The sequence below is a fragment of the Vicugna pacos genome, chromosome 6 (genome assembly GCF_048564905.1).
Source record: "Vicugna pacos chromosome 6, VicPac4, whole genome shotgun sequence".
Classification (NCBI taxonomy): domain Eukaryota; kingdom Metazoa; phylum Chordata; class Mammalia; order Artiodactyla; family Camelidae; genus Vicugna; species Vicugna pacos.
This window is the reverse complement of record NC_132992.1, coordinates 83,199,234-83,222,199: the sequence shown is the minus strand read 5'-3', so window position 1 is coordinate 83,222,199 and position 22,966 is coordinate 83,199,234. Positions and strand designations below refer to the sequence as shown.

At 46.2% G+C, this 22,966-nt stretch overlaps 1 protein-coding gene across 4 annotated transcripts in view; it reads right to left on the bottom strand.

Moving 5' to 3' along the window:
* The window catches only part of TDP1 (tyrosyl-DNA phosphodiesterase 1), a 75,728-nt gene that overhangs the window by 51,274 nt on the left and 1,488 nt on the right, over positions 1-22,966 (bottom strand). For 2 of the 4 annotated variants that reach the window (XM_072963586.1, XM_072963587.1), the window contains exons 2-9: positions 22,024-22,087; positions 21,516-21,641; positions 18,391-18,965; positions 14,209-14,252; positions 13,018-13,073; positions 10,884-10,980; positions 7,362-7,396; positions 2,562-2,654 (exon numbers count right to left, since the gene is read on the bottom strand). In XM_072963586.1, the coding sequence (XP_072819687.1) occupies positions 2,562-2,654; positions 7,362-7,396; positions 10,884-10,980; positions 13,018-13,073; positions 14,209-14,252; positions 18,391-18,958 (893 nt within the window). In that variant the 5' untranslated portion in view covers positions 18,959-18,965; positions 21,516-21,641; positions 22,024-22,087. Of the gene's footprint in view, positions 1-2,561; positions 2,655-7,361; positions 7,397-10,883; positions 10,981-13,017; positions 13,074-14,208; positions 14,253-18,390; positions 18,966-21,515; positions 21,658-22,023; positions 22,088-22,966 lie in introns of all 4 variants that reach the window. The other 2 variants (XM_072963588.1, XM_072963589.1) reach the window with 2 other exon arrangements.

Genomic DNA, 22,966 nt, shown 5'->3' with positions numbered 1-22,966 from the left:
TGAGTCTTCTGAACTCTGCACCTGTTTCTAGCAGGGAGGCCACGCCTCCCTTCCTGCCTGGAGACTCCCTCACACAGGGAGCAACACGTGTGACCAGGACGGTGGTCCAGGCTCTGGAACCGGATCTGCTTCTGCCTGGCTGTGTCATTTTGGGCAAGCTCGGTGACCCCTATGGGCCTCCCTCTGCCCAGGTGTGTGACACGACCATGTCGGGCCAGATGGATGGCAAAGGCCTCTCTCCCCTCCCAACAGCAACTTGGAGCCCACAGGCCAAGTGGGGCCCCACCAGATAAGAGGTTCACTGGCAGGAGGGGTTCTGGATGAGGCACATGACAGATGAAGACTTTCTAAACCAGGATACTGAGACGTGAGGCATCCTGACATTTCACAAAATTAGATGAGAAGTTCTCTTGGGCCAAATCATTTTAAGAGTGAGAAACTATCAGGTGGATGAAGAAGCTGGTGAAAAGGACACCAGGGTCACTGGCGGAGGAGGGAAGACTCAGTGCCACGACAGGCTGACTGTGAAGTAGGATTCCATGAAAGAACTACTTTTGAATGTTTTTAAAAAATTACAACCCACAACGTGAAACTGCAAAGCATCCGAGAGTAGAATCTAGACTAACCGTGAGACAACAGGACCCCGCACTGGGGCGGCTGCAGAGGGAAGCGGGAAGGTGGAGGGAGGTTTCATACCCTTGGTACTTGGAGTTTTGAACCACGTGAAGCTACTACCTAGTCAACAAATTTTTAAAAACATTTAAATTAAAAAAATTTTTAAGTAAAGAGAAAAAACACTTAGGCCCTTTGCCCTTTACGCTTCTCCACAGCAGCCAGCTCAGAGATGCCTGGGGCAGCATGGCTGTACAAACTCAGGCTCCAGAAGGAGCTGGAGGCCATGGCGGGACCCTCTGAGCCATGTAAGACTGAGCACCAACCCGATAAACCCCTTCAGTTTTGTGAATGACTGTTCCCCAGAGAACAAGCTGCATCAATGTCTTTCCCTTTTAGACAGGGCTGCATACAAGTCCCGAGTCCTGAAGCCCAAGCTGGCAGCTTAGAAGCTCTAGGGGAAACAAAGGCTGGGTTAGCCAGAACTCGGTGGATCAGGAGTCCTGTGGCCAAGGCTGTTAGGGATGGAGTGTCCATCCCTGCCACCCTGCGCCCACTGGACACTCGGAAACTAGAACATGTTTGTAGGGAAACCATCAGGCAGTGGGGATGTGGGCTCAAGCCACCTGCCATGGTGGGGAAGGGGAGGGAAGAAAGATGTCTGGCTGAGGGAAAAGACTTTTTCAACCTGGAAAGGCCGCGTGAAGATAGGTAACTGTGTACATGGCACATTCAGGTAGGTGATGGCCCAGGGGATGCAGGCGGGAAGGCTGTTTAGCTCCACCTAAGGTGTAACTCGGGCTCAGTCAGAGCCTCAAATCCGGGGTCTCGCCTGGGCTGGGCAATGCTACGGACAAGGGAAGCAGGGGAGGATGCGGGCAGAACACTCAAACCCTGGAAGGGCAGCTGTCTTCCAACACAGGGAGGCAGAGACAGCAGAATGGCTTAAAAGAAAGAAAGGGGAACTAAAGGTGTCAATGACAGGCTCACTGGGAGGGAGAGCAATGGGTGAAGCTGGGTTTGAGCAAATCCCTGAAAATAAACCCAATCTTCTCCTATGAGATCAAAAACTAGATCTAGCATATGTGCACCAAGGACAAAGGGTTAGTAATTAAAAAAAAAAAAGCATGAAAATCCTTCCTGTTCAGTTCTTTTGAAGATTCACAACCATACTTCAGGCTCTGAAAAGACAGCAGGTGAGATTTGTTTTATGGGAAACAAAGCATTGGGGGTGAGAGGGTTATTTTTAGCGCACAGTCAACCCCCAGGTTTTCCTCTGATACCTGCTGGGAAGTGGCCGGCGTGGGTACAGGGGATGCAGGGTGAGCGAGGACCAAGAGAGCTGACAGGTGGGTCTGATGGGAAAAATAATGGGTTTTTTACCCTCTTTCTGTCCCAGGTCCTTGGATCTACTTACCTATATAATGTACATATGACGCTATTTTGTAAAAACTAGGAAAAACCTACGGTGTATAAATATTTCTGTATGTTTACATGTACAACAGAGACGGTTGTGGACGACCACGTGCTAAACGGTGAACACCTGTTACCTCAAGAGAGGAAGTGGGGGAGGCAGTAAAAGAACGCTATCACTTTTTATAGGTATCTCTTTTCTTTTTCTTTTTTTTTTTATTATTATTTTTTAATTTATTTTTTTTCTTTTGTGCGGGGGTATGAGGGGTAATTAGGTTTACTTATTTATTTATTTTTTTTTTATAGGAGGTACTGGGGATTGAACCCAGGACCCTGTGCATGCTAAGTATGTGCTCTACCACTTGAGCTATGCCCTCCCCCCTTTTTATAGGTATCTCTTTTCTATGCCATAATTCTGGGCTTCTTTTTTACAATTAAAACATAGGAGATAAAAAAGAGAACAAAGCCACGTTCTGGCTTTTGCCTTTTCTCAGCACACACAGCGACCACTGAGAAGTGAAGGGAATTCTACAAACCCCTGTGTTTTCTGGTGCCAGTCGGCGTGGATGAGGTTGGCGGTGTGGATGACAACCCGGAGGCCTTCCTCGTAGAGCAGGAGCATCATTTTCCTTTAAAAACAGAAAAAGGTCAAAAAGCATTAACAGCACTTTCATAATACACAATACTTTCTAATACAAATCCAATAGCTAAAGGAACTCCTTAAACTCTTATAGTACCCAGATGTTGAACATTTACAGCCTTCTTTTTTTCCCACACATCATCGTTATCAAAGCCTGCTTAAGTGACAGGCGGAAAACCACCCTCCAAAACGCGCCAGGCATCAGGTGGTAAATGAACTTGTGCTCCGACCCGTCCATGAGGCCTGTACTGATGCTTTGAGCTCCTCCTGGCTCCAGCCTCGCTCCTTAATATCTATTCAGCATCATCCACTACAACCAAGGAATCTTCTTGTCCAGTGTTTTCAGAGTATGGTCACAAGCTCTTGCTACACTGTGGCTACCAAACATTTTTTTTAATTGCAAGAGAATAAATTAAAAACTCAAGAGTGTATCACAAACATTTAAGTACTGGGTCATGAAACTCGTTTTGGCACTTATCGGTGTGGATGCATGCAGCAGACTGAAATGACAAATGCATTTACTGCTGCGGGCTGAAGCTTTAAGCAAAGTTTGGGAGATGCTTCATTTTCAGGAGACTGATCTTTTTTCATGCCCCACAGTCACCAGACTTGCCACCGGCGTGTACCTGGGCTTGAGATGTCTTCCCCTTTCTTCTCCATTTACTCCAGTCAGCCCCAGAGATCCCTTTTTCATCCACAGGGCTTCCCCAGGCATCAGACGCTTTCTCTGAGCTTGATCCCAGTGAGAGGGGGGAACAGAGCTCCATCTAAAGCCCGGAGACCTAAGCGCCTGTGTTCATAGGTCAGAGCCATCCCACCCTCCGTAAGTCATTTAACATTCCAAAGTCGTTTGGTGTCCCCGGGTCTCAGTTCTTTACTTGTGACATGAAGAACCAATGCTGTGTTCACTCCATAGGACTGTTGTGAGAATGAAATACAATGTGTATTTTATTAAACGTGAAACCCTCCACGTGTACCTTCCCTTTACTCCATCAGGGCCTCGCTTTATTTTGTCATCTCCCAGTGGATGATTCCTGGCCTCCCGGTGGTTTTCCAATTATTTCAGGAATCTCAATTCTCTCTCCCCTCAACTAGAGATCCACTCAAGGCAGTAACTCTGCCTTGTTTCCACTGAGGCCAAAATGCTACTTAACACGTACTGAGGTAAGTCAGTTCAACGTGGGGGAAAAAAATGAACCACCGGTTCTCTCAAATAAACAACATGAATACTATTTGGACAGAATGGGGTCAGCATCAAAAAAAATACAGAAAAGAATACAAAAACAGAGAATGAGATTGAGCTTTTGCTGGAACGGGAACGGAACCCAAGCTGGCAAACAGTAAATTAATGCAAAGCTGGAGATGTGACAGCTGCTGGGCCAAGCTTTCTTTCTACTATGAGATGTGCTCCCTGAAATCTGGGCAAATTTACATACACAGTTGGCAAATTAGCAGCCGACTGTAATTAGGAATAAGCCAGTTATGAATTCATGATGGAAGTTTTACAAATATTTCCATTAGTCAAGGCATCAATTACCAGGAAAATCATGCACCAATGTCAGTGAATCCTATCAAACAGAAGTGAGAACCAGTCTAAGGGGAGTCCTGCTAATCTTTTCCTAGACAAGGTGGCACGTCCCAATAAGGTCACAGCTGAAAGTGGATAAAAACGCAAAGAAATGAGGTTCCCCTTGAAGAATGCTGATCTGCATATTACCCGTTAGACTGTGGAGGCAGCAAAAGGGCCGCCCCCCACGCCTGCAGCTGTGCCGCACAGGGGAGAGCAGCGCACGTCTGTGCAGCATTTACGTGCCAGGTCCCGTTCTAGAAGCTCCAGAATGCCAGCCCGCTAAACCCCTCCGCACCCAGGGGTGGTGTCACCATCCCCGTTACAAGGGCAAATCCGTGGCTGGGAGAGGCAATGGGATTGCCCGGGTCCCCACATGCGCCGAAGCAGCTCCTCCTCTCGGCTCCCCTCGGCTCCCACAAGGTTGGACGGGGCTGTGGCTACTTGGCACTAAGGGCCGGAGCGGGCGAGGCTGGGGACGGTGCGGCCCAGGTGAGAGGGGACTGCGTCACGTGTGACGGGAGGCCCTGCTACAGCTCACCCTGCAGCCTGCTCCTGGCTGCCTGGCCACATCTGACACATGGCTGTTTTGACTTCTCGCCCCACTGTAGATTCTTGGGGCCATGGGAGGAGCTTTTGCCCCCAGCTCAGGGGCCACAAAAAGCATTAGCATTCCCCTGAGTCTCCAGCACTATGAGATAAGCCCCGGGATTGCCCGGCGTCCTACAGAAGCGGGGATGGAGTATGTCCACCGCCCCGAAAAGGACGACAAGCTCCTGGAGGACGGGGCTGCATCTGGCCACTTTCAGACGCTCCACACGTGGTACATGGTCAACACAGGCCGGCTAACCAAGCGTGGTCCCAGAGACTCCCCCAGGGCCCCGTGGTCGCTCCACCCTGCCCGGGGGTAGAGGCTGCTTACGCCCATCACTGTGAGCTGGAAGGTTTCCGTCTTTCCCTCATTCATAGATTTGTCCTGCCTCTCTCACCCAAAGACTAAAAGCTGCAAGGACAAGAACTGTTAAATCTCAGAACACTTTATATGCCCTAGAGCCGTGCTTCAAGAAAATAACAGATATCTAACGATTAATTCTTAAAATATTTTAAAACAAGCCACTGAAGTTCGATCTCCTACAAGATACTGGCATTTCAACAAAATGCAAGCTACACAGACTGCAGAACTGGGAGGTTCTGTCGTCACTACTTCCCCAGTGATTTTCAACTCTGAATGACGAACCCTGCTGGGTTTCACCTGCAAAACGTGCGTGCTGGAGGGGAGAGGAAGCCTGGCCTCGCAAAGCGTGTGTGTGTGTCGTGGAGGGAAGCAAAGAACACAGAGTGCACGTTAGCAATAAGTAAATAGCAAAAATAAAGAAGTTAAGTAAAAATAAGTGGGTTCTAGTCCTGGCTCCAACCCTGGCCAGAGGAAAACTGCCTGTCTACTTGAGGCCTCTGATCTATAAAATGAAGGAGGAGGACCAAATAATTTTTTGACTAGCATTTAAAAAAGGATAGGCCCACTCCCATCAAACGTCCCTGTGTCAGATCCGGGCCAGGCCCAGCGCGCTCGGCCCTCCCGGGACCCAGCCCTCCCGGGACCCGGCCCAGGCTCTCCTACTGTGTGCTAGCACAGTCAGAGCCGTGTGAGTGTCCTCAGGAAATGCGGACTGGGGCACAGAACGCTTGGCGGGCACAGGAACCCGGCACTGGAGGTCTAGCAAATCACGCCAAGGTCCAGAGAGGTGACAGGGCTGGCTGAGTGTATCTGAGAATCAGTAAAGAATTTATGCCAGGGTTCTAGCTAAGGGCAGGGACAAGGATCCATTTGCTGTGACCCTTTACTGGCAGAAGGCCTGCCCATGCCAGGGAGACTGTGCCGCCCCCCAGGGTCTCCCGTGGTGCAGCTGCGGGGCCGAAGATGCCTGTTCAGCCTATCAGCGCTATTTTGCATCCTTTGCTGAAATCAGCATTCTGTGAGCTCAGTGCCGTGGAAAGAACAATTGATACCTTAGCTGAGTAGGTGCTTGAGTTCCTTCTCAACAACCCTCAAACCCTGTCCTCCACGAGACTAAAGCTACCAATTAGGGGCGGCTGGTAAACGTGGCAATATTTACACAAGAGCATCTGAAACCAGACCGCGTACGGCTGACAAGTCTCCTTTGACAAAATGGCTCAACAATTTCCGCTGTGGTTCCTTTCTGAAAACACACTGCAAAATACAGTTTTAAGCGTATAAAGAGAATGATGAAAAAATGGCCTCATTTCTGGTACAGTATCAGGAAAACAGTGGTCACTGCATGACTCGGGGCAAACACTCCCTCTGGTGACATCCCTTGTTGCCTTAGGGACAGACACCTGCAGGGACAGGCCTGAAGCTGGAGGCCACCCAGGCCCACTGCTGGTCCAGAAGGAAGATGAGGATTTGTCACATCCTTTGACAAATCCTTTCCAGAGAAATATGATTTACAAAAATACTGAAATAGAGGCAACCATGTCTTATTCTTTTCTCAGAGAATCAATTACATGAAAGGGCACAATAAATGAGGGTTAAAACTCAAGTAAAACAAGAGTCAAGCTGATGTGTGTCAAGTAGGAAATTACAGAAAAGTTTCTTGTCTGTGGTTTGCAATGTCTCTGAAATTATCCTAAGAGAATCTTCTGAGATGTCTTGGGGCAGGGACAGGTACTAGCCTCTCAGGGTGACAACTTCTTGTAAAATAGTTTTTCTTTCAGAGCACAGAGCTGATCTAACAATATTCTATTTGATGCAACTCAGAATCTTAAAATCACAACGGTTTCTTTAAAGTAGTGGAATCCACAGCATGTGACGACCGCACATACAGCCATTCATAACCACTGACCACAATCTACTCCCCTCGTCGGCTACAATGAACATCCTGAACAGAAAGCAGAAACGGCGTCACAGATTCAGATTTTGATGCTGAGAGTCAGAATCCTGGTACTTGGTCGTAAGCCTGTTAGGAAACAACTCCATTTCCTCTACTCCCTTAGTGACAGCTTTTCCCCCAGCAAAATCATCACACATGAGTCCCTCTAAGGGCACTTTCTGAAGAGCATCCTTTGATCTATTAAACTCATATCCTCCCCTATTTCATAAAAATTGCTTACGTGTGGTGTGTTCCAAATGCAATATCCAACTTTGCCTAGGATGAAAAAGAAGTCAAGTCAGTTTAAAAGAAAAAAAAATCAGCAATATCCCTATCAAAAATTAAATTAGAAAAGATTCAGGGTAACTTTACTATCTTTAAACTTTTTACTGCCCTCTAGTGGACAAGTCCTTGATTGCCAAGACAGCTTTTAGAAGAGCATCCACTGAGGCTCATTTTTGAAAAAACAACTTTTTTTTTAAAGGCATCCAGAATGGTTCAATACATATTGCACTTTTTAATTATAGTAATTAGAAGTGAGAAGCTTAATTTCCTTAGTTGCCAGAAAACTAGCAAGAACAAATGAGACTCTATGCAAAGTTTTAAAATTAGCTATTTGGCTTATACAGAAATATACACAAGTTTTTAAAGCACGTTTAAAAGAAACATTTAAAGTGGTGGCAGCATTGAGAATCATGATGTCAAAACAAAAGTTCTCTTACATTTATAACATAGCAAGTGCTGAGAATAAAGATATTAAATTCATTTTCATGTTACAAAGTGACACCTTTACAAACAAATGGTGGTGGGGGGTTAGTAGGCGAAGAAGTAAAACATTGTTTTCTAACATCCAGTATAGCAACACCTTGGTTAAGCAGAATATGCCTCAAGATGAGAAAGTTAAAAAGAAATGTCAAAAATAGCTCAGGAGTTAGGAATTCAGCATATGGGCACAAGTCCTATCTTCACAAATTTGTGTGACTTTAGAAAATATTTGAATCTCTATACCTCATCTTTCTCCTCTTTGCAATGAGGGTACTGTTCAGAGATTCAGGGAGTTGTCAGGAATAAATGAGAAAAACATTGCTTAAATGCTTAGGAAAATGGGACCTGCACGGGGTCAGCATTCTAAAAATGGAAGCAGGGAAGCAAGTACTATTAAAAGCAAAGCCCTCCCCACTCCCCACCACGGGACGGGTGGATGGGCCTGTCCACTGGGGGCCGCGATGGGCAAGTGAACCCGCGGGTGAGGATGACACGGCCCACCTTAGAGTTGCTCATGGACAGGTGGCTGAGTTTACTACACTCGTAAGCTCCGTGTTTGGAGTGCTCAAAGAGTATCAATTATAGAGTGGGGTCTGGCCACAGAAGAGTGAACAGGAAAAGTGTATTCCATGTCTTTAAATTACACAATGAGAAGAAAGATTGATATCCTGTAAATTGATATTTAGTTCAGAAAAAGCAATGGTCAAAAGACTTGGCTTTTGAGTTTAGTTTTGCTATTCATTGTATTGCTTTCGGGCAAGTCTAAGCACAAAAAAAAGGGAAGATAACTTCAACAGATAATATTTAATGGGTGCTTTTTTGGGTAAATGCACCAAATCCTTTACACAACAACCGTATAAGGAACAGTATTAGCAATCCATTTTAAAGATGAATAAATGAAGGGCGTGGCCAGCATAGATCACTGGTAGAGCACGTGCTTAGTTAGCATGCAAGAAGTTCGGGGTTCAACTCCCAGTACCTCCATTTAAAAAAAAAAAAAGGATGAAGAAATGAAGCTTTAAGTGGTTAAGTGATAGGCCCGGACTGACACAGCTAGTGGGTGGAGGGCTGGGACAGACCCCAGAAGTCTGAACTTTGACCACCACCAGGCTTCAGACTCTGGCCTCTGCCACCCATGCAAAACGGGAGACGTACAGCATCTACTTATTGACTAACAAGACTCAGCTTAGGCAAGTGACACTATGTTGCTAAAAAAATATTCAAAAATTCATTTTACAGACAAGGTATAAAGGTATTTCAATAGGTGGGGGCAGGAGAGGGCAAACACCCTGTACATCAAAGACGAGCTGGGAGCTTCTGGTCACTCTGCACAAGCGGCTTGGAAGACAGCGCTCATAGCGCCCCCTCGTGGCTGGCCTGAAGCATGCCACACTTTCTCCTAAACGTTTCAGTACAGATAGTGTATTTGAAAATCTTTGTATTTCTATTGATTTAATCACCCCCCTTCAGGATTTCTGTGTTTATTTTCTGCCCACTCTTAGTCTGATAAGCACTATCCTACTGCAGTTTAACCCCTTCTGCTTTTGGAAACAAATGCAAAACAAGGGGAGTTCAGGCAACTGCTAAGCAAAGGCGTATCTGTGTATAGGGGAACCCTCAACAGGACGGGAAAGAAGTCCAACTACATGACGCACAGGGGGTCCATCACAGGAGGCGTTGTGAGGTCGGTTTAAAATGGATCAGACTGAGATTTTTCAGTTTTAATCTTTATAAAACAGATACACACCCCCCCCCCCAGATAATATTCTACAGCTGGAAGAAGAGAGATAAAACGTGGGCTGGAATTCTTTTATCCCGTATGGATGGAGGAAAAAAGACACTGGAGGGAAAGTGAGAAGGAAAAATAATCTAGGTCTCATGTAAGTCTCTCTTGGCTCTGTACTCCAAGAGCAGAAATCTCGAACCAACTTCACTGAGCTACTGGCCAGGATAGGACCATTGTCAGGCTGCTCACGGATGGACCGACCAGCCTGCTCCAACAGGACAAGGTGACCATTACACCAGCCACCCCAGAACCTCCACAGCCACAGGAAGGAAATCATGAACGTAAACATTTCTGAATTCCTTGCTAACTCCACCTCCTTGCCTGTTTCTTACACAAAATGCCACATATAACAGATCCTTTCAGATGCGAGGTCTATAACAGCGGGTCCTAACCAGTCCCAGACTCACTGGTCACACTGTATTTCCAGGTATTTACTGATGGGAAAATATCAGGGTAAAATTATGGGAAGACAGAAAGAAACTGGCCCACAGCCTTCTCTTCGCCTCCTCTCTGCTCTGCTTTCGTCCCAGACTGTGACAGTTACTACGTGTGTCACCCTGGTCGTCCCCGACTGTGATGGTTACTGTGTGTGTCACCAGGGCAAGGCCACAGGACCCAGATATTTGATCAGATGTTGTCGTGAAGGTATTTTTTGAGGAGAATGGCATTTAAATCAGTAGATTTTGGGTAAAGCAGATGACCCTCCATCATGTTTGTGAGCCTCAGTAAGTTGAAGGCCTTAAGTGTTAAAAAACAACAACAAAGAAAGACCCCTTTCCTCAAGGAAGAGGGAATTCAGTCTCCAGCCAGCCTTTGGACTCAGACTGCAACATCAACTTTTTGCAGGGTCTCCAGCCTGCCCGCCTACCTGGAAAATTTTGGACTTGCCAGCCCCCACAATCACGTGAGCCTGTTCTTTTAAAATACATGTCTCTCCAAACACACACGTACCCTTACTGGTTCTGTTTCTCCGAAGAACCCTGGCTGATTACAGAGACATCAGGTCAACAAAAAGGAAAATCTTTCAAACCACAAGGGCTGCCCACAAACAGGATGGGCTACCTCGGGAAGCGTGTAAGCCAAGGCTGGACAAGTGTGTGTCGGTGACGCCGAGAGGGGACTCCTGCTTTCAGCAGGTGGACAGACTGAGTGTCTAAATTTCCTTGCAACTCTCAGAATACGCAGGCTCTCGCACGGCAGTAAGTGGCTTACCTGGCAGAGGGAAACGTTTTCATAAGGCTTTGCCTGGGCGTGCAGGTGAGCCTTTGCTTCTCGTTTGTCGCCATGCACAAGCAAGATTGGCTTCTTCCTGAAAAGGGATCAAAAGTATTTAAAATCTGTCATTCGTGAAGCTGGACGGGTGCCTAGTTAAGGAACGTGTGTTCCTGGCCTGGGTGGTGACTGAGCACAGGGCGAGCACACAGTGGTGACCGGTTAACCTTCACTAACTGATTACCTCTGTCATGGGGCCCTATGGCCTGATTGGGAAGCTCTGCTGTGACCCAGAGAGGCTGTGACTCCAAGGTCCTTGAGTAACTGTCCTCTGTGGTCCAGAAGGGCACATCCTTAGCTCTGTGTTCAGATAGATTAAAAGATACGTAATTACTGTTGTCTAGTATGATGCTCTTTCTCTCCTTTTGGACCAAGCGATGGATCACTTCCTCACTAAACCTCTACTGTGTGTGTGGTCCAGCACCAGAGCCCCAGGATACATGAGTGAACGGGCCCAGATCCATCACCTGCAGATTCATGAATAGATGGTTCTATTTCAATGAAACAGAGCCTGACGCAGATTGAAAATGTCCTGTTTTTAAATTCAAAAGCACAATATAAGAACATTCTGCAGGAAAAGATTTAAAAGGCTTTTAAGGGAACCATGATCTTCTCTGGTTAATTCAAAGTGAGACAATTCTTGGAAATCAATTTATCTCTACAAGCTCTCCCAACAAAAGAAAAATCGGATTTTTCTCCAACAAGTGATCAAGCAAGATGAACAACTGGAGCCACTTCCACAATCATCAATCATGTGCAGGATGATTCCCTCCGAACGTGAAGGGACAACACTGAACTAGAAAGAAACGTTACAGAAACTGTACTTCCGGGACTAATGTCTAATCCCCTAATGCCCGACAGCCTTATTCTAACATGGTAGGTAAAATAGAACTAAGAAGCATGCCTTCCGAATTTGTTTTTACTGGCGAAAAAAGTTCTATTTTACAACTAGAAAAACAGTACTGAGAATAAAGAGACAATCACACATCTACCACCTAGAAATAATTCTTGTTATCAGATCATCAGGGTATTTTATTTTATTTTATTTTTTATTCATTCATTCATTCATTCAAATGGAGGCACTGGGGATTGAATCCAGGACCTCAAGCATGCTAAGCACGTGCTCTATTCACCAGCTATACTCCAACTCCTCTTTTTTTTTTTTAAAAAAAATAAAAGATTAAACATTATTGACAGAAGTTGAAGTCCTCATTAATTACTTCAAATGTATTGGCCCCAAAATCTATCACAGAGAGGCAGCGTGATGGTCCATTTTGTGTGTCAGCTTCACTGGGCCAAGGGTGTCTGGGTAAACATCGTTGCTGGGTGTGTCTGAGAAGATGCTTCTGCGTGAGATTAGCACCTGAGTTGTGGCTCAGTCTCGCCGACTGCCCTCCTTAATGGCGGTGGGCAGCATCCAATCCTTTGAACAGGCTGGAGACCCTGACCATCATTTTCCTGCCTGTGTATTCCTCCGCCTTACCTGTCACGGGGATTCTGTCACGTACATGTGTTGGAAATGGGGCAGGTGGCATGTCACGTTGCAATACTATCTTTATTTGGTCTGCATTGCCTAACCCGAGGTAGAGGAACTACAGGAGACAGACCAACACCCATCACCTCCACAACCCGGAGAGGGGAGGCCCCGAGACCCCTTCGTTAACTCCTAAGCTACTGGAAGAATCATTTGTGGAACAAGAGATTCTCAAAAATGGGACAGCACTGCTGTGCTAAGTGAAGCGCGGCACGCTTACAGGTCGAGAAAGCAGGTGGCAACGACCTTTTCCTTCATACTAATATTGGACCCAAAGTTCTTTTATTTGGGGTGAAGTCTGTCTTTACCTACTTTGGACAGAACAACAGAGGGACACGCTACAATTTGTATTAGGCAGCCTTGTGATTAGTTAGAACAGATCAAAAGACGCTGTTTTCCCAGTACAACTCAACGTTTGAGTTCAATAATTTCAAAATACATATTCAAAAGAGATGGATGGCAGCTGCTTAAAAAACACAGATCTTAGGTTTTAAATCCCCGTTACAGTTACGATGTCTCCCAGCCCTCTGCGGAACTCACCTGAACTCTGGTGGATACTGCTTCACCAGCCAGTCCACATCAAAGCAGTAGTTGAACTGGATTGGGGAGCGGGGGTGATGGGGAGAAAAGGGGAAGAGAAAACAGTTCATAAGGAGGACTGTTTGGTTATTAAAAGAGACTAATGATGAACTACATAAATTCTCATTTATAAACTTGGACAATTCTGCCACAGCGCTCATAGACAAACCTAAAACAACCCTGAAGGGAGCGAACGGTGCAGAGTCTCCATCAGTCGGCGGGGGGTGGGGGGGGTGGGGTGCCCGAGCACACAGGAAACCATCTCCGCCTGCTTTGGCAGCATCTGTTTTTGTAACCTGAGTCTCACTACACCGTTTCTAAGGGCCCCCTGATTAACTTAAACAAAAGGGCTCATAAAGGTATCCCTTGCCCACTAAGTGATTATGAAAAGGACGCGAAGAACATTTGCTCTCAGTCTAACTTATGAGCTCGCTTTGTACACAGGCACCTGGGGCCGGGCGCTCACTAGGCTTCCCACAAGGCGGGGCTGGACTTACCGGGGGTCCTCCCCACGCCTGGGGAGCCCCTGACCCTCTGCTGGACAGCACGACTCAGTCTGGCGAGAACACACACCAACCCACCACATGTTCCACCTGGAGGCCAGGGCTCCCGGGGCCAAGCAGAGCACGAGGCACACAGAAAGCTTCACCTTCTTAGGGACAAGGCCTCACTACTTACTTGAGGGCCTGGAGCTTAATTAACGTGACTTATCAATACAAAGGGACCCGCTCTGTCAGGCGGAGCGAAGGAGCACGCAGGAGCAGCCACACCCGTAAATTCTACTCACTTCTTCTTGGAGGGTGTGAGGAAATTTCTCATTTATTTCTCTAAATCAAATCAAACTTGACAGGGCCTTCCCCCCTCTACCCAGGGAGCTGCACCAGGGTCCCGTGAGGTGACCAGTGTCCCTCAGGCTGGGATTTCCAGAGTGACTTCCTGGCCAGTCATTGTGGCCCAACTGAGGCGGAAGCCTCACTGACCGTGCACCCACATTCTACGCTGCTGGAGCCCACAACCGTGGCACTGGGTGCCAGCCTCCAGGTAGGTGCCACTTCGGGGAACCCCGACAGGACTGGCCTGCAGGTCCTACTGCTCCATTTTCTTCCCAAATTGTTTATCTGTCCCTTTCCAAAGAAAAAACTGTAAACTCACCTGAGCTGAAGATACAAGGGTCCCAAATAGAGGAGACAAAATATCTGAGGAGACAAAACATTGACACCTCATTCACATTTGAACGAAAATCACCTAGTAATAATAATCATAATTGGCTTAATAGTCACTGAAAAATCAAAATTCAACTTAGAAAACAGAGCTGAAAAGCTACTACAAAGATAGACTTTAATGTTCCGTAAGATTCAAGAGAAAATTTCTCCGTGCCATTTAACAGTATTTACTACACATTCTTTGAACAAAACATAACGTAAAATAAAAAATCTACGACTTCAGGACTGGATGACTGGCCCATTTTAGAAACTGCCAACCACAGTGATACACATTCTTGCTCTTTCCAGATCTCTTAGTTTTTTACCTCCTCCAAGTCACTCTCCAGGAGACCTCCCAGCTCAAGACTAGCAGGACCGTTCTCCGGGGCCCAAGAGCACATGCTTCGTGTGCGGGGCGGGCAGAGGCACCCCCAACCAGAAGTGCGCATTTCTAGCATCCCGGTCATCTCTGAGCGGGACCCACCTAGCACCCCCTCAGGCTTCCCTTTGGAGAAAATGGAAAGCTCACACCTCATCAACTACACTGAGCAGGCGTACGTGACCATTATCACCACCGCTGACTGTGACAGCCTCACCTACACAGGACACACTGGGGGCCGGGCGCTGTTCCCGGCACTTCCCAGGTGTCACTCTCACTGCTCACAGCCGTCTCCAGCCTGTGGGGTCTGCCACTCCCATCTGGTGGACAAAGGGGTCTCTCCTTAGGGGCCGCCTGTTGCCACACGGCTGGGAAGGGGCAGGGTGGGGATCTGAGCCCACACAGTCTGGCTCCAGGGCTTCTGCTCTTAACCACCAAACCTCCCTGAGGATTCAGACTGGACTCATTCACTTACTGGGCCCATATTTACTGAGTGTCTTCTGTCTTCCAGACACTGAGACAGATGCCAGGCCACAAAGATTTTAAAAGAACAAAGAAGTCCTCTTGGGGAAGCTCCTACCTTAGAGGGAGAGTTGCGGTCATGAGAGAAATTCTCAGTATGATGTCCCACATTTTGCCCCCACACCAGTCCCTCTTTCTACCTTTCTAAATGTTACCCATCTTTCACGGACCATCTGAAGTCACTGTTCCTTGATGAGACCTTCTCAACAGCATACTATTAGGGCATTTGTTGGAGTGGAGCATGAAATGGTTAAGAGCATGGATTCCGATGCTGGAATGCCTGGGTTCAAATCCCAGCTCTACCATTTACCAGCTGTGTGACCCTTAGCAGTTTACTTAACTTCTCTGCAGATGAGTCACCTATTCAAGGAGGACAGTCATTAACATCTACTCTTAAGGGTTAAGGGAGATAATCCGTGTAAAAGCTCCTATCGGAACGTTACCTCCCCTTCCTCCATATCTTGGTGCTAACAGCCAGTCTTCATCACTTTTTGACATACAGCAAAACCTTGCACAGTCCTCTATTTCTTGTACCAGTCTCTCTCAAATAAAACAAAAACACCAAGGTCTATCTCGCATTTCTTCAAAGTACCTGGACAAGGTATTCATCCACAAAAAGGAAAAACAGACAACTTGTAGAATCAAACTCTTTAGAGCATGAATTATCACACACACCAACATTTACCACAGAGAAGATGTAACTATACATTTGGTATATAAAACACCATTAACAGCGAACACAATCTGTCTTTGAATGTGGGTAAGAAAGGTGATGTGAAGTAAGGGTGATAATGTTTATTTATGTCTCTGCCATGTGCATGTACTGTGCTGGTCACTTCATGTGCTTTCTCCCTTTTTTCCTAAATCTCCCGTTTAAAGGTGAGTAAACTGAAATTCTGAAGAATGACAGGTCCTTTGTTAACCACCCACCCAGCAAGCAAGCGGTGAGGCTGGGGTTCAGGTCCTGTGACTCAGATTCCAGGGCTCCTGCTGCTCTCTCTTCAAGGAAAACCCTGTTCCCTCTCTACACTCAACCCTTCTGACACCAAGTGCAGCCGAGGGGAGGGGTGGGGGTGTGTCCCCACAGAGACCAGTTCTCCACAGATCCCGGATGCGAGTCCTACAACTGAACTCAATTCTGACACCATCCACCTGGAGTTGGCATCAGCTCCCACAGATTAAGGGCTCAGTCCCACAAGACAGTCCCCACCCCAGATGCCAATCATAAGCCCAGACCCCCTGTACATCTAACCGACCAGCTATAAATTGGGGGTTGCCACCACCTCCTCCTAGGGTTTGATAATTTGCTGCAACACCTCAGAACTCAGGAAAGCACTTCGCTCACTAGATTAAGTTTATTATAAAAAGATACAACTCAGGAGCAGCCAGATGGAAGAGATGCACAGGGCCGGGGTATGAGGGTGGGGGTAGGGATGCAGAGCTTCCACACCCTCTCCGGTGCGCCCCTGCCGGAGGTGGGCACCTCCACTAGTCGCCAACCTGGAAGCTCTTCAAACCTCTTCAGTTAGGATTTTCTTGAATGGAGGCTTCATTACATAGTGCACTGATGAAATCACTGACCTCAGGCCCCTCTCCCCTCCCTGGAGGTGGGGTTTGGGAGCTGAAAGCTCCAGCTTTAATCACATGGTTGGTTCCCCAGGCAACCAGCCCCCTCCCCCCAATTCCTGGGGGCTTCCCAAAAGTCCCCGCATTAAGAGACTCAGGTGTGTTTGAAAGGGACCTGTTAAGAATAACAGAAGAGGCTCCTTTCACTCTTTTATTGCTTTGGAGCTATTTCAGGAGCCTGAGACAAAACAAAAACAAACAACTGTAACCAGAGGTGAAGGCCAAACATATACACACATCACAGCATCACACAGATGCTCCCTGGGGACCAACCACAGCCACCAAAGGTGAAGGCATTCTTGTTTCACTTCCTCACCAGGTACCAAAACCAGACTTTCAAGCAATGGTTCTCAAAGTTGATTGGGCAACAGAATCACCTGAAAAGCGTGTTAAACTACATATCCCAGAGCTTGGCTTCCAGAGTTTGAGGCAAGGCATCTGGAGTGGAGCCCAACAATTTACTTTTCAACAAGTTCCAGGTGATGCTGGTGCAGCTGGTCCAAGGACCAAAGAGAGCTGCTATCAAGTATTCGCTACTTCGTTGATAAAGTGAGACTGATCAAATTTAATCTTTATATTAGAAGTTAAATAATTCTAAGCACCATGCTAAGGGTTCCACCAGGGGGATCTACAGGGCGGTAGGAAGCACCCTCTGGTTTCCTGACCTTGATACTGAGCAGGACCCTGTGGGCCCCCCACAACGCCTGCCTCTTGTTTACAGAAAAGCTGGAGTCTCCCAATCCTCCCTGAGTCATAGAAGAGTAGGCTTAAGCAAGCGGTTAATGACTGGGACAGTGGAGTCACAGACTCACTGTCAGATGCACATTCCTGAGTTGTTTTATAACCAGATCTCTTCCTTAGCTTCCCAATTGTTACCAAGGCTACTGCCCCCAGGATCCTACCCCTGACCTGCCCTTCCCTTGAATAGAAACCAATGACTTAAGTCTCAGGAGGCAGCTGCAAAAAGAAACAAGAGCTGGTTAGAGCCTGCGAAGCCCAAGATGGTGGAGGATCTGACTTCCAGTGGAGCTTGTGCCTCATTATACTGTAACATATTAGCAGGCTGAGTGACACACCAATGAGCGCCATGACAGTGGACAACTGCCATGCCAACAACTGGGAAAGCCCCTACAAGGACTAATTGATTCCATCACACCTGGAAGGACATGCTGGCAGAAGCCTCTCATAAAAACCCACGTGGCCCGATCCAGGCCATCTGTCTCTACCAGCCATCCGGGCTGATAGGCAATCCACCCCAACCTCCCCCCATCACTTCAAGCACCTTTCTTTCCTTTTCCTCTTCTGAGCAGGAAAGCAGCCATTCACTTTGTCCCTCTGCCTCTGCTGCAAATTCTTTCACAGCCAGCAGGCAAGGACCCATACTCTGGTGGGCCTCCTAATTTCGGGGTCCTTCTATCCGCTAACACCCTAAGTAAACAGTTTGCTGTCAAATGAATGCATCTGCTTGTCAAAATGGTTAATTTTTTTTCCCTTGAGGGCAGTTAAAGGTTCCTGGAGACCATTTGTAGGCTGCCCCCTCCTGTTTCACCGAGGGGGACCCCTCAAGTGCAGTGTGACGGCTCCCGGACCCCCAGCTTCACTCACCCTTGATGTGGAGGGCTCTGGAGTTATACTTTGGCTTAATTCCTGAGACGCGGGTGAGGTAGAACTGGAAGGGGTTCCCTCTATCCAGCATGTCCCAGATGTCCTGGCCTTCCCCTGACGTTTCGTACTCGTCTTCCTCCCGCCTGAGCCCGGGGCTGGCGGGAGGGCTGCCATGCCCAGCTCTGCGGGCAGCACCGTTTTGGGGAGAAGGAGGGCCTTCCTTCTTTTTGACCCCCGCTTTCTTAGCCTGCTTCTGCTGAGTCTCTGGTGGCAGCTCATCCTCACTGCTGGAAAGACACCAGCCTAGGTCCTCCTGGGAACCAGTCTTCTGCCTTTTGGAAGGAGACGCCTCGGAAACCGAGTCAGCATTGCTGAACTTCACAGGGTCTATCTTCCTCTTGTGTGCGGCTCTCCGAGCCTCGGAACAGGTGTACTTCGGCTCCGCTGCTGTTCTCTGCCCAGCGTTGGGGAGAAAAGAGGTAGATGGTGTGTCTGGTTTTGGCTTTTCCTCCTCACTTTCATCACTACTGGATATCGTCCACCTCCCATACTTGCCTTCCTGAGACATTATACTTCTGGAAAGAAAAGTAGAAATCTGGTTATTTCCCTTTTGCCAGGCCGCTGGCAAACACTGCCTTGCTCTCAAACCCTGTGCCGTGAGCTTCTAGAATACACACAGCACGCCTGACACTCATCAGATGCTGAGCCATGTCACTAACGGCAGCTGTTTTGGGGGTGTTCAGGGGCACAGGACCAGAATCTGCCATGAGAACTTGGCAAATCAAATGACAGCAAAAATCCTGGTCACCTTCTCCTCCTTTCTCTCTCAACCTAGACCTGGTTCTTAGATGCCCAAGGAAATGAGGTTGAGACAAAGTCTGAAACAAAAACGTCCATTCTTGACCCTGAAGCTTCCATCAGGTGCTTGAGGTTAAGGGTAGTTTAAGGAGCTTCAAGATTAATTCTGTCTCTGCTCCCGAACTGGAATTTACAGTCCCTCACCCAAGCATGGGAGCCCAAAGGACTTCAGTGACTATTTCTTACTTCCCCAAAGATAAGCTATTTACTATACGGCTTATCAAAGTCCTCAAGACAGTGTCAAATGATCAATTCTGTATACACATTTATCTAGAAAGGCTTCCCCGAGAACCCAACTAACTTAATAATGATCTTATTCTAAATCAAACTACTAAAACCTACAAAGAAAGAACTTGTACTGAAGCAAAACACTATTTTCTAAACCACACAGTCTAATTTCTACTTTCTTGCTTTAAGAGGTAAACAGGTGAAAATTTTGGTTTTGGTATCTACAAAATGTCACCACTTCCATGGTAAAGAGCTATCTAAGTAGATTTTCTAGATAACTTCAGAGCAGTCCCAAAGAGTGATCAAAAAAAAATTTTAGTGCAAAACCTAGAGCAAAATTATAGGACTCAAGAGTCTGTGCTCAGATTATCGTCAGAGCATCTACATTTTTGCTCTTTTAAAGAGAGTGAGCAGGACCTGTTATGAGTGTGGACATAAGACAAGACCGTGGTATTCTGTTCCAAAAACCCCATTCCTTAAAAAAAAAAAAAAAAAAGGCTTAACTCTACACTGGAAGATATGCAAATGAGTATTTCATATGTTTTGAGCTAAAAAAATTTTTTCCAGCTATCTATCACTTTTCACAATTTCTCACCTTTTCTAATTAATGACCAGTTAAGTCAGATAAGGTTTCTCCTGTAAATTACATATTTCAAAGAGCTTTTAAGCAGAGTGCATCTACACAATAATCTGACTCATTCTTCATGGCTGTGGGTCACTATTAACCCCACCAGGCACGGACACTGTTCTGCAGCCACAGCCTCAGGGACCACAGATGGATGCGGCCACTTGCCCCTTTAACAGTGGCCCTAGACTCTGTCTAGGTCTTGTTTTCTAAAGGTTCTCTGTCTAATCCCTCTCTGTCCAGCCTATGTCTAAGGGCTGTTAGAACTCTCTTAGAGTAGGTTTTCTCCCTAAATTGTTTTTAATCTGCTAAAGGTTAAGAAACCAGATAACCACGCTGGTTGGAATTGTAGTGTTACAGTTAACAGGATTTGAGAACCAGGTTTTCTCATGAAAGAAATTAAGGCAGACATACTACTTAACGCCTACTTAAACAGCTCTGTGTTTTGTTTTTGTTTTGATCATTTTTGAAAAGACTTAAGTCCTAGACTATGGAAGTTACTATCACAATTCACTTTGAAGGAATCATTTTTGTTTTGTGTTCAAAAAAGTATTTAAGTCTTGTAGTAGTTCATGGTGAAAAAGAATATAAAAATGAATATATGTATATTCATGTATGACTGAAAAATTGTGCTGTACACCAGAAATTGACACAACATTGTAAACTGACTATAACTCAATAAAAAAAAAGAAAAAACTTTATACAAACAAAAAACCAACATACACTTAAAGGGAATATTTTGAATAAATTTATTTTAAACCAGAAAAAGAATTATTTAATAACAAAAGAACCACTTTTGGAAAACCTAGTCAGCTGTGAGCTCTAGCTTCCACTGAATTCTAAACCAGCTCGGAAGGGAGGCCCTTAGTAACAGAATCTGCAACTGAGATTCTTCAGGCTGCCCTCTCTAGATTTCCACTCCATTCTAGAGCAAACAGGTCTTTAGGTTTTTAGCAGAAAAAAAGGGTTCACCTTCCTGCCTGAGAAAAGCTGTATACAGATCTCTTAGAGGTCACCACCGTCCCTCTTCCCAAATAAATTATGTATAAATAAAATGGAATTCAAAAACCCTGAGAACTCTGAAGGCAAGATACAAATCTGTCTTTAGTGACTCTGAGCTATTTAGGAGATTTCCAAAGTTTTCAGCTTTATCCCTTTATCTACAACCACCTCTGCAGGGGGAGGGGGAGGAGAGAGAATTTCTCCAAAGGATAAGCAGGTAACAAATAAAGCCTTGAAAAAGACATTTCCTAGGGGAAAAAAAAGCTTTTGTTAGCTCTATGCACGGTCTAAGGTTTGGAGCTGCTCACACTCCAAAACATGCTTGAGAGTTACTTAGCAATTAAAGGCAAAAACCCTTTGTAATATTATAATAAAAATCATACCAAATCATGAAATCTAGCAGGTTACCAACCTCTTTATGCAATCACGGTGCTTAGCCTGTCCAGGAGGAGCTGCTGGTAAGCACCAGGATCAATCAGGAACTGACTTCTACTTTGGGGAACTGGATGTGGTCCCAGGATCAGAATTTCATTTCTCTCTGTGAATGAAAAATACTGCCTGCCATATTAGTAAACAAAAATGTTGCAGCTATCAAGCCATCACACTGTAGCCGCCCTGAAGGTGAGCCCTCAGGGAACTTGGGATGGAAACAGGATGCCCCCATCAAGCCATCAGCCACTGCAGCCTCCCCTAGAGATGCCCCTGAGGAGACTCAGGATGGGGAAGCCCAGGACACCAGCCCTAGAGAGCTAGGGTGTACATCAAAGGAATGATTTCGATGAGCCCAGACTCCTGCATCTTCCCATACATAGAAAAGCACTCAAGTCCTTCACTTGAGATGTCTGGTTTTCTTTAACAGTAATCATTTGATGTTCCGACTTTGTTGCAAAAACTCCTATATATCCTGGCTCCACCCCTACCTCTTCAGAGCAGTCTTAGAGCAATCCGAGAGGCTGTCTCCAGGGCCTGAAGTCCTCATAAAGTCTGTGGAATAAAACATAATTCTCAACTTTTAGGTTGTGCATTTTTCTTTTTCAGTCAACACCTCTCACACAGGCCCACGTTCCCAGCACTCCTTTGTAATCAAGTCACGGAGCTTTAGGAGGATAGAACCCGACTATTTTCCTTCAATCATCTGTTTACGGTTTGCCTTCCCCTGGCCCAGCACAGGTCTAACATCATACTCTGGGTAAGCAGTGACACAGAATTAGAATTACAACACAGGTGGGCTGATTCCAAGACCTGACATTCAACTGAGTCAGCGAAGAGCAGTGTTTCCCAAAGAGATGACCGAGATGACCGGAACTTGACATTAACATAATACGAAAGGACCTTCCTTTTCCATTCCAATCCAATAGCCTGTTTAATCATGGAGAAGGTTTTTTGTAGAAATGCCTCTAACCTTGCTTTTGAACAAATAACAGACTTCAGGCCCTTCCACAGGCATCAGTAAGTATTGCTTTTGTTTAATAGGTACAGAAGGTATCTAATGGCTCCGTTATATTTATAGTAACTAAAATTTACTTCTTAAAGACAGTGTTTATGTGCAAGCGGATTCAAATAAAAATATTAAGCAAATAGTATAGAACTTGAGAGTAAGACAAAACTGAGGAGCAGGCAACTAACCACATTACTGAAAATTTAGCAAACCCGCATTAAGCTACAATGCCGAGGAGAATCAAAATCTAAAGAAGTTCTCCCACCAAATGCCAGCTCATAACATTAGAGCTTCTATGTGGGACTGAAAAAAAATTGTGGATGCAAATGGATATTCCTCTTTAAGCTGCTAGCCTCTCCTCTCCCCCATCATCCAGACACAGCTGCTCCTCGTTATAGAACTTGCAGACCATTGGGAGGGCATGG